This window comes from Suricata suricatta, chromosome X (genome assembly GCF_006229205.1).
Source record: "Suricata suricatta isolate VVHF042 chromosome X, meerkat_22Aug2017_6uvM2_HiC, whole genome shotgun sequence".
NCBI lineage: Eukaryota > Metazoa > Chordata > Mammalia > Carnivora > Herpestidae > Suricata > Suricata suricatta.
In genome coordinates, this window is record NC_043717.1 from 33,475,512 (window position 1) to 33,492,474 (window position 16,963).

Genomic DNA, 16,963 nt, shown 5'->3' on the forward strand with positions numbered 1-16,963 from the left:
TAGCAACGGTTCTGTACTAAATTGGAAATGACTAGAAAATGGCCTTTCGGGCAATCTGTTTTCTTGTCTTCTTCCAAAAAGGAAGGATTTACATCTCAACATTTACATCACAGCCCACCCCTTGGCCATTGTCGTAAGCGAGACTTTCAGGAAGGGGTGTGGGGACAGGGCTTGTGTGCCAGCTGGCAGAGAACTCTTTGTGACTCTTTGCACAGACCTGGCCAAATAGCCTTTACTGTGTTAAGCAGCTTAAGTTTAGGACCAGGAAAGAATAGCAAAAACCCTCCCCCCAAGCCAATAAACCAAAACAAAACAAAAGGAAAAAAAACCCTGGGTGAGAGCAAGTTTTGGCACAACAGTAGCTAACATTTTTTGGTCGGTGACAGATAACACAACATCAAGCTTATGAATATTAAAAAAATATTCTCAAAGAGTCAAAGGAAAGTCACGAAAAGACAACAAAAACACCTTTTTGTTTGGGTGGGGTACTTCGGGAAGTTTTTCCTTCTGCGCGGACAAGAGGGGCTGAGACTGGAGCCGTGCTGACCTTCACACAACGGGCCTGGTTTTTGTCAAAGGGCCGCCTAAAACGAGAAAATGTTTCATTTTCTTTATTTGAAGAGAAAAATGTAAAACACCAAGGACAGTTATTTTAACAAGTTTTTCTTATGGAAACTAACAAGTTGCTAGTAATGCAACAGGGAAGAGCTAGGCGTACCTGGCGTTCTTTTAGGGCTGATGTGTTTTTGATTATGTTAGAAAGTTGATTTACTTAATTAAGACTAGACCAATGACCTCAGGTATATTTGTCTAAACACAGCTGACAGGGGGATGATGCTGAATTACTTCGCAGATGTGAGAACCACCAGTTAGAAGGAGCATAAAACTCAGTGTCATTTCTTTCAAATAATAAGGACACAGGGAAACTGCAGGTTAGTCTAAATTGTGAGTTCATTATGGCCTTACATAAGAGAACAGGCATCAGAGAGACGAGATTATTTTGTCCTTCCTTAACCTCACAGGGCTAAACATACCTCAGGCCTTCCCTTCGGGTGTCTGTGCCCCAGGTTCCTTTGAATCTGGTTTTTGATGCTGGAGATACAGGCCGTCTAGCTTCTGTAGATCTTCTGTAAGACCATTTCTAAGATCCTTATTGTTTCTTAGAAATTCTTTCACCACTTCCAGTCGATTTAAGATCTGCAGGAGGAAACCACACAATGGACGGCTTAGAAAATTTTATATCAGGCTTATAATTCTGATGAAAAACTTACCAACTCCAAGACGGGCTCCTGCTCATGTGTCCACCAGCAGCCGGTTCTAAGGCCACATAAAAAGGTGTCTGCTTGTCTCCTTAATTTTTTTTTTTTTTTTTGCTTTTAGGGGCCAACATCCAAAATATATAAAGAACTTGTACAACTCAATAGTAAAAAACCCCAAATAACCCAATTAACAATGGGTTATTTTTAATATGTTTTAAATATCTGAATAGACATTTTTCCAAAGATGATATATGACTGGTCAATAGGTACACGAAAAGGTGCTCAACATCACTAATGATCAGGGAGATGCAAAACAAAACCACACTGAAATCTCACCACATGCCTGTCAGAGTGGCCATCATCAAAAAGACAAGAAGTAATAAACAGATGCTGGTGAAGATGTGGTAAAAAGGGACCCCTTGTGCACTGCTGGTGGGAGTGTAAACTGGTGCAGCCACTATGGAGAACAGTATGAAGGTTCCTCAAAAAAATTAAACACAGAATTACCATGAGATCCAGCAATTCTACTTCTGGGAATATAGCTGAATGAAACAAAACAGCATGTGGAAGAGATCTCTGCAGCCCCATGTTCACGAGCAGCATTATTTATAAGAGCCAAGATGTGGAAACAGGCTAAGTGTCCATCGGTAGATGAATGGATAAAGAAGTTGTGGTGTATGTATACCATGGATAATATTCAGCCATAAAAATAGAAGGAAATCCCGCATTTGTGACAATGTGGATGGACCTTCAGGGCATTATGCTAAGCAAAAGAAGTCAGAGAAAGACAAATTCTATTGTAAGGACACAGGTCTGAACCACACTGACTCCATGACAGGCTTCAAGTTTCCCCTCGGACCTTGGAGGCCTAAGTGTCAGTTTCTCAGAATCATTAGACAATAAAAGGGCACAGATTGCTCAACCAGGGACCACCTTAGGAACACCCAATCAGAAGCGGCCAGCTAAAATGCTTAACATTCCTAAGGGCAGGCCTGGAGATAGAAGCTACAGATAATCACTTATTGCTTAAGGCTAGTTCCACCCTCCATGAGGGTCCTGGGTCCACCCTGTAATTGGTTAATACTTTAAATGTTGTGAATGGGTCCCGCCAAAAGTAACAAACACTCTGAGCAGTGTGTATGGTTAAGTTACTACCAATGATGTTATGCGATAATGATTGGACCCCTGTACCTGTGTCACAATTTCCTGTAACTCCCCCTCCCAAACCCCATAAAAACCCTGCTCAGCCCTTGTTCGGGGCTCTCAGCACGGATCCACTGCACTGGTGAAGGCTGTGAGCCTGAACGTATAAGCCCGTAATAATAAATGCCCTTTGCTTTTGCATGCGTGACTCGGTCTCCCTGGTGGTCTCTGGTTTTTGGGGACGATATTGAAATCTGGGCATAACACTATATGATCTCCTTTATACGTGGAATCTTAAAAAAGCAATCTCAAAGAACAAGCAATCAGAATTGTAGTTACCAGAGATGTCTGGGCATGGGGGAGGGAATAGGAGGAAGGGAATCAAAATGTACAAACTTTAGTTATGGTAGGGAGGGAATCAAAATGTACAAACTTTAGTTACAAGATAAAAATGTACTAGGGACGGAATGTACAACAGGATGAGTGTGATAGACAGGACAGTTGTTACAAGAGTAAATCCTAAGAGTTCGCATCACCAGAAGTTTTTTCTTATTTTTTTTATGTCCGTATGAGCAGATGGAAATTAATTAAACTTACTCTGGTAAACATTTTACAATATATATAGATCCAATCATCATGCAGTATGCCTTAAAATGCATGTCTATTTTCCCAATAAAAATGGGAAAAATTTAAAATTTTTTGTTTTAAAACCTCCTGCATTTGGGGGAAAAAAAAACCTACTTCCTGCATTTGTAGGAAAGGTCTATATATCTATCTCTATGTCTATATGTGTATGTACACACACAAATATGGGCACACATGTGTGCACACATATATACGTATACTGTATATTAAAACAAAATGAAGCCCTCTCATTTGGAATTTATACCTGCATATTTACTACTATTGAATATGTGTACATATTTGCTATTATTATTTATAAAATATACATATGTTTAATAGTAATAAATGTACATGTACAAAGTTCAAAATGAACACAAGGGAACAAGGTAAACAGTCAGTCTTCCCCACCCTGTCCCCAGTCGCCCAGCTCCTATCTTCAGAGGGGACCACAACAAAGTTTCTCGTGTTTCCTCCAGAGACACTCTATGCACTATGTGAGAACATGTATATACATGTATATATACACAGTTAAAAATTTTTTATAGTAGCTATGAGTGACACATATACGTTTTAAAAAGCACAAATGGCAGCATACTAGACATTGTCCCTCAACCGAGTGTTTTTCTAGGGCAGGTTACAAAGAGTGGCCTCACTTTAATTTTTAATGGCTAAATAGTATTTCAGTTATGAATGCTTCAGATTTTAACATATTATTTCAAATCTTCTGCTAGGAGCAATAAGGCTGCAGTAACTAACCTCGTACATGTGTCATGTTGCACAAGTGACAGGCTATTTGTAGGATCTGTCTTTAGAAGTGGAATGCGGTTTTAATTTTGCGTTTTCTCTTTTACTGTTAATAGATTTTGCCCAAACTATCATCTATAGAGGTTACCATGCCGATTTAAACTTCCACCAGTAAAGCGTACTTCCTGACATTTAAACTAACAGAAGTACTCTCAGAATAGTACAATGGAAGTGTTTTCACTGGGCTTGTCCCCAAGATCCCCTAACTGGTCACTGTGCTTCATGCAAAGATGAGAGTCACTCATATTGTGGGGGCATGGGGAGTTTTATTAATGGGGGATCCTCAACTCCAAGCTAAGCCAAGATCTAAATCTGATGAAGAAAAGCAGAGAATTCATAATTGATTCTGATGCAGTAGGTATGGGGCACAAGCTATGCAGGCACTCAGGTTATTATAATGCAGGCACGCGAAACAGCCAGATGCTGGGTGATGGCGGGATGGAAGGGAAGGGGAGGCTGGCTGTGGCTTGTGGCTCGGGTGAACAGGGAGCATGGAGGGCCAGCAAGGAGCTGAAGACGGCCAGAGGTCTCCAGACGGGTTAGCTAAGTAGATGGGGACCAGCTGCTTATTACACAGCTGGAAACAAGTCTACCGCCCCTCAAAGTTACCTGGGCTTTAAATAATAAATCTGGAAGCCACGAACATGTGAAAGATCACACCGATGACATTACCCACAGCACACGTGGTAACTGTGGGTACTGCACTGTTAGCGCTTACTGCCTGTACTTGGTGCCTGGTTCCCATCGGATGCCCATGACCTCGCTGGCTGGGTCTGTGTACCGCACACACTCCAAGATGGAGTGGGGGCCTCCCTCCCCCTGCCTGGAGACCTTCTCATTGGATGACTTGGACACTGCCATCCTTTTGTTGTGACCTCTTGATCGTCTGTGCCCTTGAAATGTGCTTAAGAGGGGTGGGGGGGTTCAGAGAGACATAGTCAAAAAATTTTTTAAAGTAAGAATAGGGAAGACTTATACACATGTGTATGTAAAAGGAGAAGAGGAACTAGATATGGAAAAAGTGAAAGTACTAGAAAAATCATGGAATGCAGTCAGACAGACTTGGATTTTGAAGCCCGCTTTTCCCACTTAACCAGCTGTGTGTAACTTTGGGCAAGACACTTGACCTCTCTGAGCTCACTTCCACATATGCAAATAAAAGATGAGGATACCAACACCACCTAGAATTCTTGTGAGGACTAGAAATAATCTATTCCAGAGCACCTTGGATTAGTCAGTTAAGCATTTGACTGCGGCTCAGGTCATGATCTCGAGGTTCGTGAGTTCGAGCCCCACATCAGGCTCTGTGGTGACAGCTCTGAGCCTGGAGCCTGCTTAGGAGTCTCCCTCTCTCTCTGCCCCTCCCCCACTCATGCTCTGTCTCTCTCAGTGTCATAAAAATGAATAAACATTAAAATTTAAAAAAAATTAAAAAAGAAATAATCTACTCCAAGCACGTAGCATTGTGTCTGGTACATTCATTCCATGAATATTTATCGAGAGCCAGTCTACTAGGTGCCATGTGCGGCTCTAGGCAAAACATGCTTAGCACCCCCATTCTTCCGTTTAATCCCTAACTCTTGGACTTGTCTTTGATGTCTCTACATGCCCCAGTGTGTGCACCTTCTCACCATACCACGTCTACACTTCCACCCTGGTCTGAACCTGGTAGGTGCAGCAGCCGCCTCGTGGGTCTCCCTGCTCCTGTCCCACAGCTGCCATCTCAGGAGTAAGAGCCTTCGTCCTTCTGATGGCTCACTGGCCAACATGACCTGCTTTCTTCACCTTACGTTCTCTTTCCTCCTCACGCCCTTTTCTTTCCCTGCCCACACCCCACCCATCCTGCTCGCCTTGCTGTCTCCACTGCCTGAAGGCTCTCCCTGCACATGTGCACATGGCTAATGTTCACCTTCTCCAGAGGGCCACCCTGGCTACCTGACTGCAACCGGATCCTCGTCCCCATTCTGTGCTTAACATAGTGCTTCTTCTAAAGTTGAGAAGTGCCGTTTGCTTATTACGTTGACTGTTTACTGTCTCCCCTTACAGGGATCTTTGTTTTGTTCACTGATGCACACTCCAAGCTTCTAGAACTATGCCTAGCACATAGTAGGTACATGCTCTGTAAGTATTTTCTGGAATATAATGAATGAAGGGTCATTTTGATCCTTTTTCTGACTGAGTCAAGTACATTCTGTCACTGCTTCTTCTGCTTAAGTCGCCCCAGGGGTCTCTGTAGCAATGGTTCTCTCCCCAGGGTTTAAGATATCAGGAATGGGGGTGCCTGGGTGGCTCAGTCGGTTGAGCGTCCAACTTTGGCTCAGGTCATAATCTCACAGTTCATGGGTTCGAGCCTCACATTGGGCTCTGTGCTGACAGCTAGCTCAGAGCCTGGAGCCTGCTTCAGATTCTGTGTCTCTTTCTCTCTCTGCCTCTCTCCTGTTCACATTCTGTCTCTTTGTCTCTCAAAAATAAATCAATGTAAAAAAAAAAAAGGTATAAGGAATGGATTTAAAGAATGCGCAAATTCCTTACATGTTTTTTTTTAGCAGCTTACTGCACTTGACATGCTTTTAGCTGAATTAAAAAATTTTTTTTAACATTTATTTATTTTTGAGGGGAGAGGGGCAGAGAGAGGGACACAGAGGATCTGAAGCAGGCTCTAAGCTCGAAGCCATGAACCATGAGATCATGACCTTAAGCTGAAATCAACCATTGGCTGCTTAACCAACTTGGCTAAGTCACCATTCAGATGTCCCACTTTAGCTGAATTTTTAAACCTTTGGGATCCTAACAGGGCACTGCGGGCTGGCAGGGCTACGTGAAGGGCTCTAGGGTGGCAGCTGGATTCTGTTGCAGATGGGCTGGTGGTGGACACACTCCACACGTATCCCGAGGGGCCCGAGCGGCTGCTGCTCCCAGTTGGCTCTGAAGCAGAATGTATTTTACAATCACAGTTACATGGGCAGAGTGTATTTTTAATGGGAACCCCTCTATAAAAAGGGCTGAAATCAAGAGTCAGATGCTTAACTGACTGAGCCACCCAGGCGCCCCTGTTTGTAACAGTATTTTAAAATAAAGTAAGATAAAACCCTTGTGTTTAGAAAATACAAGACTTAACTGTCCTCTTCACCATTGTGAACACCGATGGCATGTCGGGGTGGGAGCATCCAAAAACCAGTGGTACCTAGTCCCTCTGCTAACGGAGCTCAGCAAGCTGATGAAGCATCTAAGTCAAGGTCAGAACGATTAACATAGGCAGATGGACTAGTAAGGAGCATGGCTTAATGAATGAAATACTTTATAAGTAACACTCTTTCTGTGTTTAAAGAGACAACAAGCAAAACTACTTTCCTTGCACAAGGTACAATGGAGAGGCAAAATGATTTGCCCATGATCTCCTGGTGATCTAGAATTCCAATCCAGTACGTACTGGAATACTTCTGCACTTTACCAGAACACTGTTCGCTCTTTGGTACCCTGCATGTGACAAAGGGGGTTCACTTCTCCTGTATTCCCTATCAGGACTTATGGCCATCGTTAGCCTGCAGAGGCCTAAGCTGGACACCTTGTTGATCCTTTGACCCCCTCTTTCCCCACCTCCTTCCAGCCCTGTGCCACACTCCAAGTCGTGTAAGCAGCCACTAAGAGCCATCAGCTCTGCCCAAGCAATGCCTCCAGAGTGCAGCCCTTCTGCTGCACCTCTAGTTTCTGTCCTTTCTCCAACCTCATGTGGCTGTGACACCATCCTGCTAGTCTCCAACCTCCAACTACTATGAGTTAACTTTCTAAAACCCATACTGGATCTATTGATTAACTCTTTCTGGCCTAAAAACACCCACTGGCTCGCTATTGCTCTTTGGGAATAAGGTCCAAGCCCCTTGGAACAGCACAGCAAACCTCTCAAAATATGGCTTCAGGCTACCTGACCGCCCTCTCAGCTGACCACATCTTCTATGCTGGCCTTGCCGCTGTCAGGCCCAAGTTATTCCAAGTGCTGTTCCTCCTGCCAAGAACGCCCTTCCACTCTTGCCGGTTTGTCAAACTCTTACGTGATCTTTCTAGTCCTGCGTCAACAGCACCTTCTTAGCAAAGTCTTTTTTCGAGACACCCCCCCACCAAACCTGCAGAGAGTCCCCAGGGCCTTTGTTCAGAATCCTGTTGTAGCCCTTACTGTGATGTACCACTGTGTGCACATATTAGGCACTCACATGGCTGCTGATTGAGGGAAGAGATTTGTTTAAAGCTAATATAAGTCTGTGTCAAAAGAATATGCATTTCTGGAAACGATCGGACTTCTAAATCAGAAACATAGCTGGCAATATGTTAAATAAGCTATTCTTTCTTCCTGGAGCCTTTCTTTGGTCTGCTCATACAGAATAGGATACTATTTTTTTTCCTTACCTCTTCAGGCAACACGTCTTGTTCTTGTGCTTGAAGATAGATCTCTTGAAGTCTCTCCTTTAGTAATTCCATTTCTATTTCATTTACTTGGCTCTCACTCAAGTAAACTCCTGTTTCATATTCACACCCATCTCGCTGATCTTCTGCAGGGATGTGAACAGCCCAGTCAGATGTCAACAGCTGTTTGGATCACCGAGCAAATATACGAATGATAGAATGGAAAAGAGGTTTCACTGGATTGCTCAAAGAATTTGTAACTAACCCTCTTTGACTGCATCCATTTTAGTAGTATCTTGTGACCACAGAAAAGCTTCTCAAGCCCAGCACAGTTCTGCATTTCGTATCAACGTTTCCCTCCCCCTGCTTACATTCTAAAATTTCACTGAAATCTAACAAACTTCAAATTCTCAGTGATTGTAGGTGCCTTTTTTCCCTTAGTTCTTTTTTTTTTTTCAATGTTCCACTTATTTATTTTGAGAGAGAGACAGACAGACAGACAGACAGACTGGGCGTGCATGGGGGAGGGGCAGAGATAAAGGGAGAGAGAATCCCAAGCAGGCTCCAGTCGGCTCAGAGCCTGACATGGAGTTCGATCCCACCAACTGCAAGATCATGACCTGAGCTGAAATCAAGAATCAGACCTTTAACTGACTGAGCCACCCAGGTCCCCCTCCCCTTAATTCTTTATGTTAGAACTGTTAAATCTGATTTTTACCTGTTCTATTCTGGCATAGGCTGCCACAATCTCTGGGATATTCTTGAATTCATTCAGAAAATTTTGGATCTTCATCTGAAAATCTCGAAGCCACAGAGAAGACACTTTCATCTCTGAAGAATGCATGATCTCATTACGACACTTAATCACCTACAAAAAGGCAAAAAAAATAAAGGTTTCAAAGTCAAATGATGGGGTAAACAGAGATTCTGAACTTCTGAAGAAAAACTGCAGAAAGGCTTTGTTAATTATGAAATCCACAAGTCTTGAGGGGGATGTTGGACCACCTGCTACTTAGGAGTAACTGGAGCAAGAACTACAGATCGGCCTGCAATTATTGTTGCCTCTTGAAGTTTCGTGACTGGCTGGTTATCTCTTATACAACCCCCAAATCTCTAAACTTAAAACCACCTGCCAGGGGCGCCTGGGTGGCTCAGTCGGTTGAGTGGCCGACTTGGGCTCAGGTTGTGATCTTGCGGTTTGTGAGTTCAAGCCCCGCATTGTGCTCACTGCTGTCAGTGTAGAGCCTGTTTTGGATCCTCTGTCTCCCTCTCTGCCCTTCTCTCACTCACTCTCTGTCTCTCTCTCTCTCTCTCTCTCAAAAAAAAAACTAAAAAACAAAAAACAGATAAAAAGAAAAAAAGACCACTCTTATGGGGGCAAACAAACAAAAAAAAACCCACCTTCCAAAGAGCAAGAGAACTGGTTACTGGCCCTGGGTATACCCAAAGGCTGAAGCAGACAATGCAAACATTTTTTAAATATTGTTGGAGCTCCAGGAAGCTGGGTCAAGGGAGTGTTTTGATGTGGCAACTCTGACAAAAAGAAAATCAACTTTTGCCAATATTGTATGACAAACACTTTTGTCTCATTGTGTATTAATATACCTAATTCACATGAGGTCTTCCACTTTCTTAGCTAAAAGATACGGAGGGGTCAACTTTGTACCGTGACAGTTTTTGCCTCTGCTGATACTATGAAAGATTCTCAGTCCTTCCAGCTGCTAGCATGCCAGCAAAATACACGTGCATTTTCTCTGCCTGTTAAATATAATCCAGGTATGCTGTGTACTCTTTTCAACGACCCTCAGACTAATCAATGTGCGAGAGCTGTTCTCTGGTGAAACCGAGAAAGTCTAAATCCCCCAGAAGAGATCTGACAAGCATAGGGATCTATTCGGACACTGCTTGTCTGTTAGGGTTTCTATTTTCTTCAGTTCCGTGTAACTTGACCTTGCAATTGTCTAGCCAAGAGATTCAGAAGGCAGGATTCAAATGCTGACATATGACTGACAGAGTGATGCACTGCTTTCTGTTTTATTTTTTTTTAAGGTTTTATTTTTTTAAAGTAATCTTTACACCCAACATGGGGCTAGAACCCACAACCCGAAGATCAAGAGTCACATGCTCCACCAACTGAGCTGGCCAGGCGCCTCTATTTTTTTTTTTTTAATATGGAAAATTACCTGGCTTCTGTGGATGGCAGACCAGGGGAGAGAAACTGGTGGTTTCTATTTTAGCAGAGAACAGTAGGAGATCAGGTGCTGGGAAACTTCAGTGAGGGAGAACTCAGGGGTCAGTCTCCTACCTGCATTCCCACGGGCGTTCTTGGACACACAGAAGGTGCATCCGACGTGAGCCCGACTAGCCCGCTTAGTGATGATGCCGACCTTGAACCAAGGTCTAACCTCCCCTACGTGCCGTTGTTGTGGGGAGAGACCTGTGCTACGTGCGCAGCCACTTGAGCACCACAGGGTGTATTTTTCAGCTGCTCTTCCCAGAATCGACCCAACTGACTCTCACTGGATGGTTTTATTTTTATTATTATTTTTTACCGTTTGTTTATTTTTGAGGGAGAGGGAGAGAGAGAATAAGTGGGAGAGGGGCAGAGAGAGAGAGGAGGGTATAGAGGATCTGAAGTGGGCTCTGAGATGTCAGCACCTGAGCCGGACGTGGGGCTCAAACCCACAAACTGTGAGATCATGACCTAAGCCGAAGTCAGACACTTAACAGACTGAGCCACCCTCACTGGATGGTTTTACATCTGACAGTTCTTACCTCTGTGACTTTCTTTCGATCAACCGTGAAGTGATCACAGGAGTTGATGAGGCTTAAAAGGGCAACAGCATCACATTCCTCGGGGCCTGTTTTGTCTGCCAGTCCTCGGGGCATGAAGGCCTAGAGTAGGGGAGGCACAAAGGACACCTGAGTCTCCTCCAACCTTAGGAACCGGTGGGCAAATGTTACTTGCCTGTTTCCCAAATGCTGACTGGAATGCTCTTACTGAGGTTTCAAGGTAGAGCCTTGTGAGTCCAAAACACAGGTTGGGAAACAGTGTCAGAGCTAAATCTTGGCCAAGCACGATAACCAAAGGGTTGCTCTATCTACCCCTCTGCTATCAGAAATATTCCAACACTTGGCATAGCTGGTTTTCTGTCCCTTCCTAATGACAGATAAACAGGAAGCATAGGTAGAAAGCAGCTCCCCCGCCCCCTTTTCCTTCCTGAAGTTTCAGTGGCTGAGTTGTTAAAGATTTAAAATTCAAAAGCGATAGGTACTCCTAAGTGGGCACTTTAAAATGACTTGAGAAAAGTAGCATCAAGTTAAGAGCCTGGGCTTTGGAGTGTGATAGAGCTGGGTTCACATCCGAGCTCAGCCACCTGCCAACTTGGGTGACCCTGGGCGAGTTACTTACCCTCAGAGTCCTCATCGGTAAGTAGGGGAGAACTGTTGCGAGAATTACATGAGTTAATGCAGGTGAAGGGCGGTGTCCGGCACATGGTAAAGCAACAGGCCATGAATGCTGGCAATGACTGTGTTGATAGTGCAAGGTGAGCATGACCTAGCTACAAGTTACAGATGGACCCTAGGGTTTGAGAACCTGGATATCAGAAGGGCCTTGTTCTAGGGTGATTTTTCTGTAGGATTTTATGGCTTGGACCCCCAAAATGGTTTCACAGCAAGGCTTGGGCATATTTCTCTCCTGCACCGGTTCTAAATTTACATTTGAATGCAACAATTTTACCAAGCTCAGCAACTCAAGAGTATATTCCTGCCAAGGGACTAGAAAAGATGACATAAGCAAAATTACTTGCAATAAGAACTCTAAATAAAGAGACCTCTTTTCTTGAAAGAGACATATTTCAGTAGGAAGGCAATCACAATGTTTCCTATAGTGCTGCTCCTAAAGGTACCAAGAGAAAGGGCTTGTGGTCGGTGCCGACACCCCAAGGAGAGGCAGGCTATGTTCCTGATGGTGGTGGAATTCTCTGCTGAAGCCTCCACAATTAAGAACTTTGTGGGGCGCCTGGGTGGCTCAGTCAGTTAAGTGTCCGACTTCAGCTCAGGTCATGATCTCACAGTTCGTGGGTTCCAGCCCCGTATTGGGGGTTTGTGCTGCCACCTCGGAGCCTGGAGCCTGCTTCAGATTCTGTTTCCCACCCCCTCTCAAAAATGAATAAACATTAAAAGAAAAGTCAGTACCATCACTATCTTTTCATTTCTTAACAGTCACTGACTTGCTGATCCTCTGAAAGTCTATAGTGGATGCTACAATGTTAACAAAGAAGTTATCACAGCCAAGGCAGTGCAGTGCAATTGAAAAAAACCACCACCACCAAAAAACACTTCAGCTTCTGCTGGGAGGATAACCCCAAAGTTAAGAGGGGGTCCTAGGTGCCTCAAACCAGGCATAGTTTTTCTTTTCCATTACAAGGAATATCCTGTCTGGCATGTTCTCACCAGTATAAACATGTCTTTCCCACGTTAATGTTTTATTCTAATACTTATTCCCCTTCTTCAGAACTAGGAGCCGACAGGGAGGCTCTGTTGCCTCCTTGTTACTGAAAGGAGTTTCTTAAAATGGTGTCGCATGCAGCCCTGTTCCAGATGTCAAAGGCATGTGGTGGGAAGCACCTGTTACTTGCCTCTCACTATCCTCTACTGCGTGTTCAGTGAGTATCGGGGAGATGAAGTTGGAGAAGCAAATAGGCCACATCGTGCTGCGCTTTACTGGCTCTGGAAAGGGATTTGGAGTTTATTCTAAAGATATCAGGAAGCCACCTGAGGGTTTTAGACAAGGGAAGAAAATGAGCCAATTCACCCTTGATCCTGCTCTGTGGAGAACCGGCCAGAGGTGACCACAAGTGACCAGAGCAGCAGAGGTGATCGGGTGGGAGGCTGCAACCAGAAGCCAGGCAGGAGAGGTGAGAGGGGTGACGCGGAGATGGAGAGAAGCACCCAGAACTATTGTGCAGCTGTAAACAAGGGGGCGAAGAGAGGGAGAGATGAAGGAGGGTGGTGGTAGGTGATTGCTGCTGGGGTGTGGCCATGGGTAGAGGGGTGGGGGTAGAGATGAAGAGTCCTGCTTGAGGAGGAAATACAAAGTGTCCAGGAGGGAATAAGGAGAAGGGTCAAGCATGCAGTTGCATATGGGCAGGGTCAAGGGTGCAAACTGGGGAGCCATCAGCATAAGGGTACTATTTAATGATGAGCTCCATGGGCTGGGGCAATATCGCCAGAGAAGTGGGGGACAGAAGAGGCCTGAGAAATGCCCACGGAGGACCTGGAGGACGACGAGGAGCCAGGGAGAGAGGAGGAAACCCGTCGGGGGAGAATAATGTCACAGAACCATGACTGTTTCAAGAATGGCCAGGAGAGCCAAATGCCTGAGAGGTAAGAAAGGTGAGCCTGGAGAACTGGAGGTCAAGTGTGCCCGACAAGACAGGTGCAGTGTGCTGGGAATGGCAGAAGCCACGGTGGAACGGGTTGAGGAGTGACTGGGAGCTGAGGGAAAGAAAACAGGCATAGAACCCTTTCTGAGAAGTTCTACTGGCATGTGCATGGGAGGCAGACAGAGAAGGGGAGAATGCTGGACCGGAAGGCTCAGGGGAAGTGTTTCTTTCTTTTAGTTTTATTTTCCAAGTATTTATTCAAGCTTTTTTGTTTAAATAGCTTTATTGAGATATAATTCACACACCATACAGCTCACCCTTTAAAGCGTATAGGTCTTTGCAACAATGTGAATGGATCTTGAGGGCCTTATGCTGAGTGAAGCAAGTCAAAGAGAGAAAGACAATTATTTATGATCCCACTTCTATGTGGAATCTAAACCAAACCAAAGCAAAAACCCAAGTTCATAGACACAGAGAACAGATCGGTGGTTGTCAGAGGTGGGGGGTGGGGGCGGGCAAAATGGTTGAAGAGGGCCGAAAGGTACTGACTTCCAATTATAAAATGCATGGGTCCTAGGGACGTATGGTACTGCAGGGTCCCTGCAGTTAATAACGCTGTATTGTATTTGAAGGTCGCTGAAACAGCAGATCTTAAAAGTGTGTATCACAAGAAAATAAACTTTTTGTAACTATGTATGGTGATGTAGCCAATCACTCCATACTCCTATCAAGCCTTCATGCTGCATAGCTAAAGCTGATGCAATGTTACATGTCAGTTTTACCTCAACACAAAAAACGTGCAGTCTGGTGATTTTGGGTATGTTCACATGGTTGTGCAACCATCACCAGTCTATTCTGGAACATTTTCATCACCCCAAAAAGAAGCCCTTACCTCCATTCACTATCCCCTCCCTGTTACCCCCAGACCCTGGCAACCACTAATCTTTTCGTCTCTACAGATCTGCCCAATCTGGACACTTAATAGAAATGGAATCATACAACGTATGCCTGGCTTCTGTCGCTTGGCATGATGTTCTCAAGGTTCATCCAATGTCCCAGTGTGTACCAGTACTCCACTCCTTTTTATGGCTAAGTAACACGTCATTGTATGGACAGGTCACATTTTGTGTGTCTGTTCATCAGCTGATGGGCATTTGTTTTATCTCCACATCTTGGCTATTGTGAATAGCGCTCCTAGGAACACTCACACACAGGGTTTTGTGTGGATGTATACTTTTTAAATTCATTTAGTATAAACCTACAAGGGGAACTGCTAGGTCATGTAGTAACCCTATGTTTAATCTTTTCTTTCCTTTTCAAAACAAATAAACTGAGGCAGTGTTAAACTATTTGTATGGTGATGAGACGAAGCTGGGAGAGAGAAAGAGTGGACACTTGAAGGCTGAAAAGTCCATGGGCAGGTGGGAGGGGATGTGGTCTGACATAAGTGAAGGGCCAAGGCGGTAAGAGATGCCCTTCCAACTCCGTAGCAGAAGGAAGACGAGGCACATGGAGATAGGCTGGTAGGTTTGGCAAAAAGATGAGGAAGCATATATCTAGGGGCATGCATCAACTCCAGGAAAAAAGTGTGCAGCTGGGGGTGAGGGTGGAGGAGTGGATGCTTGGAGAAGGCAGCACCAGCTGTTTCCAGAAATGGGAGCCCTGTACACAGGGTGGCCAGACCATTGGGACTTGTGATCAAGAGCTAAAAGTGAAACCAGTCAGCTAACCTTGCGGTGCCCGGCTGGCTCAGTCAGTTAAGCGTCTGACTTCCACTCAGGTCATGATCTTGTGGTTTGTGAGTTTGGGTCCCGCTTGGGCTCTGTGCTAACAGCTTGGAGCCTGGAGGCCACGTTGGGTTGGATTCTGTGTTGCCTTCTCTCTGGCGGCGCCCCCCCCCCCTCCATGCTCTCTCTTTCTCTCTCAAAAGTAACTAAACGTTAAAAAAGAAAGAAAGAAACCAGTCAGCTCCCTCTGTGAGATTCTTCTCTGGGGCACTACCAGATTACAATGTTATCAGGGTTGGGGGTGGGTCATGCAAGTTCAGAGAGGAGAAAAGAGGAGGGTGTGGCTGGGGAGAAAATACAAATAGGGTTGGCCTGGGACGTACACTGGTGACAACAACAGAAAGGGACGTGAACAGGTGGCACAGGCTTCAAGAGGATTTCAAGGGTATGAAAGCAGCAACAAAGACCAAACAGGTAAGGGACAGCCATAGTAAAGGGCAGAATTTTGGGTTTCTTTCTTTTCTGGGCAGAAGTAAAAGTTGGCAATTCTATGACGGCAACAACAAAAAAATGGGGAAGAGGGTGTAGATGTGGTGGCTTTTTGGGTCCACGATAGCCACGAGCCTGGTGGCCACTGATCAAGTCCAACTTCCTTATTTTTGAGGTTAGGGGACAGAGGCTGGACTACTGTCACATAACAGCAGCTGTGCTGGGACTCTGATCCCTGCTACCCAGGCACCACACCTGTGCCCGGCTGCTAATTCATATGCAGACTGCCAAAGTTAATCTGTGTTAGGAAGTGACCTCGCCCCACCCCACTCCCTACAGGGCTTCTGGCAAACATCAAAAAGTTTTTAAAAATTCCCCGATTGTCTCAGCTAGTAAGTCATAGTGCCAAGATCTGAAAACAGGTCTAATAGTCTTTTTATCTGGCTGCGCACTTCACCGAGACCTCCTCAAAGTTTTATTCCTTAGCTGGGCCTGTGCTCATGATGCTCGCTCTACATCTCTTATCGAAATTTTCCCTATAGCGTTCCAAGCAGGGGTAGCAAACTCAAATGCCTTGTGAGCAGAAAGGGAGAAGAAAGCTTCTACTTCCCTAACCTAGGTCAGATCCAATAGACACTTAGACCTTAGATCAAACACCTTTCCTCTCTCCTTCTGCATCTGTTTATGAGGCTCGGGGCTTCAGGTGACCGGTTACCTGGTGGACCACCTCCTATCTTCTCGAGGAGGCGCTTACCTTGGCCACCTCCCAGGCGTCGACGGGCCAGCGGCCCGGCCTGCAGTTTCCCCAGTGGACGTCTCCATTTCTGTTGGTGTGGTGTTTCAAAATCTCCTGTTTCCACTCTGCGCATACCTGACACTGAGGCTGAAACTACAGGGGGCGGCGGTGAGAAGGGGCCCGGGACGGAGGAGTGCCGTCTAGGGCAAGTGAGCGCGGGGCGTTGCGGTCGGCCCCGCCCCAGGGAAGGTTCAGGACACCGCGATCGGGGACTAGGACGGGGTATGGGGTTCGGTGGTCAAGGTCTCCGGCCCAGGGCTCACCTGGCGAGCGCGCGGGCTGCACCGGGAGCCGCTGCGGCAGGTGGCGCGGGGGCCCAGGTTGGGGGCGGCG

General features: G+C 45.4%; 1 protein-coding gene across 1 annotated transcript; it reads right to left on the reverse strand.

The window, feature by feature from the left end:
* Positions 1-335: 335 nt before the first annotated feature.
* On the reverse strand, positions 336-16,953 carry CXHXorf38 (chromosome X CXorf38 homolog). Its single transcript, XM_029929487.1, has 6 exons — positions 16,894-16,953; positions 11,004-11,123; positions 8,947-9,096; positions 8,232-8,411; positions 1,035-1,197; positions 336-584 (listed from the first exon to the last, which is right to left on the reverse strand). Exons 2-5 carry the CDS (start codon positions 11,115-11,117, stop codon positions 1,036-1,038), a joined length of 606 nt encoding a protein of 201 aa, XP_029785347.1. The 5' UTR covers positions 11,118-11,123; positions 16,894-16,953; the 3' UTR covers positions 336-584; position 1,035.
* Positions 16,954-16,963: the final 10 nt, after the last annotated feature.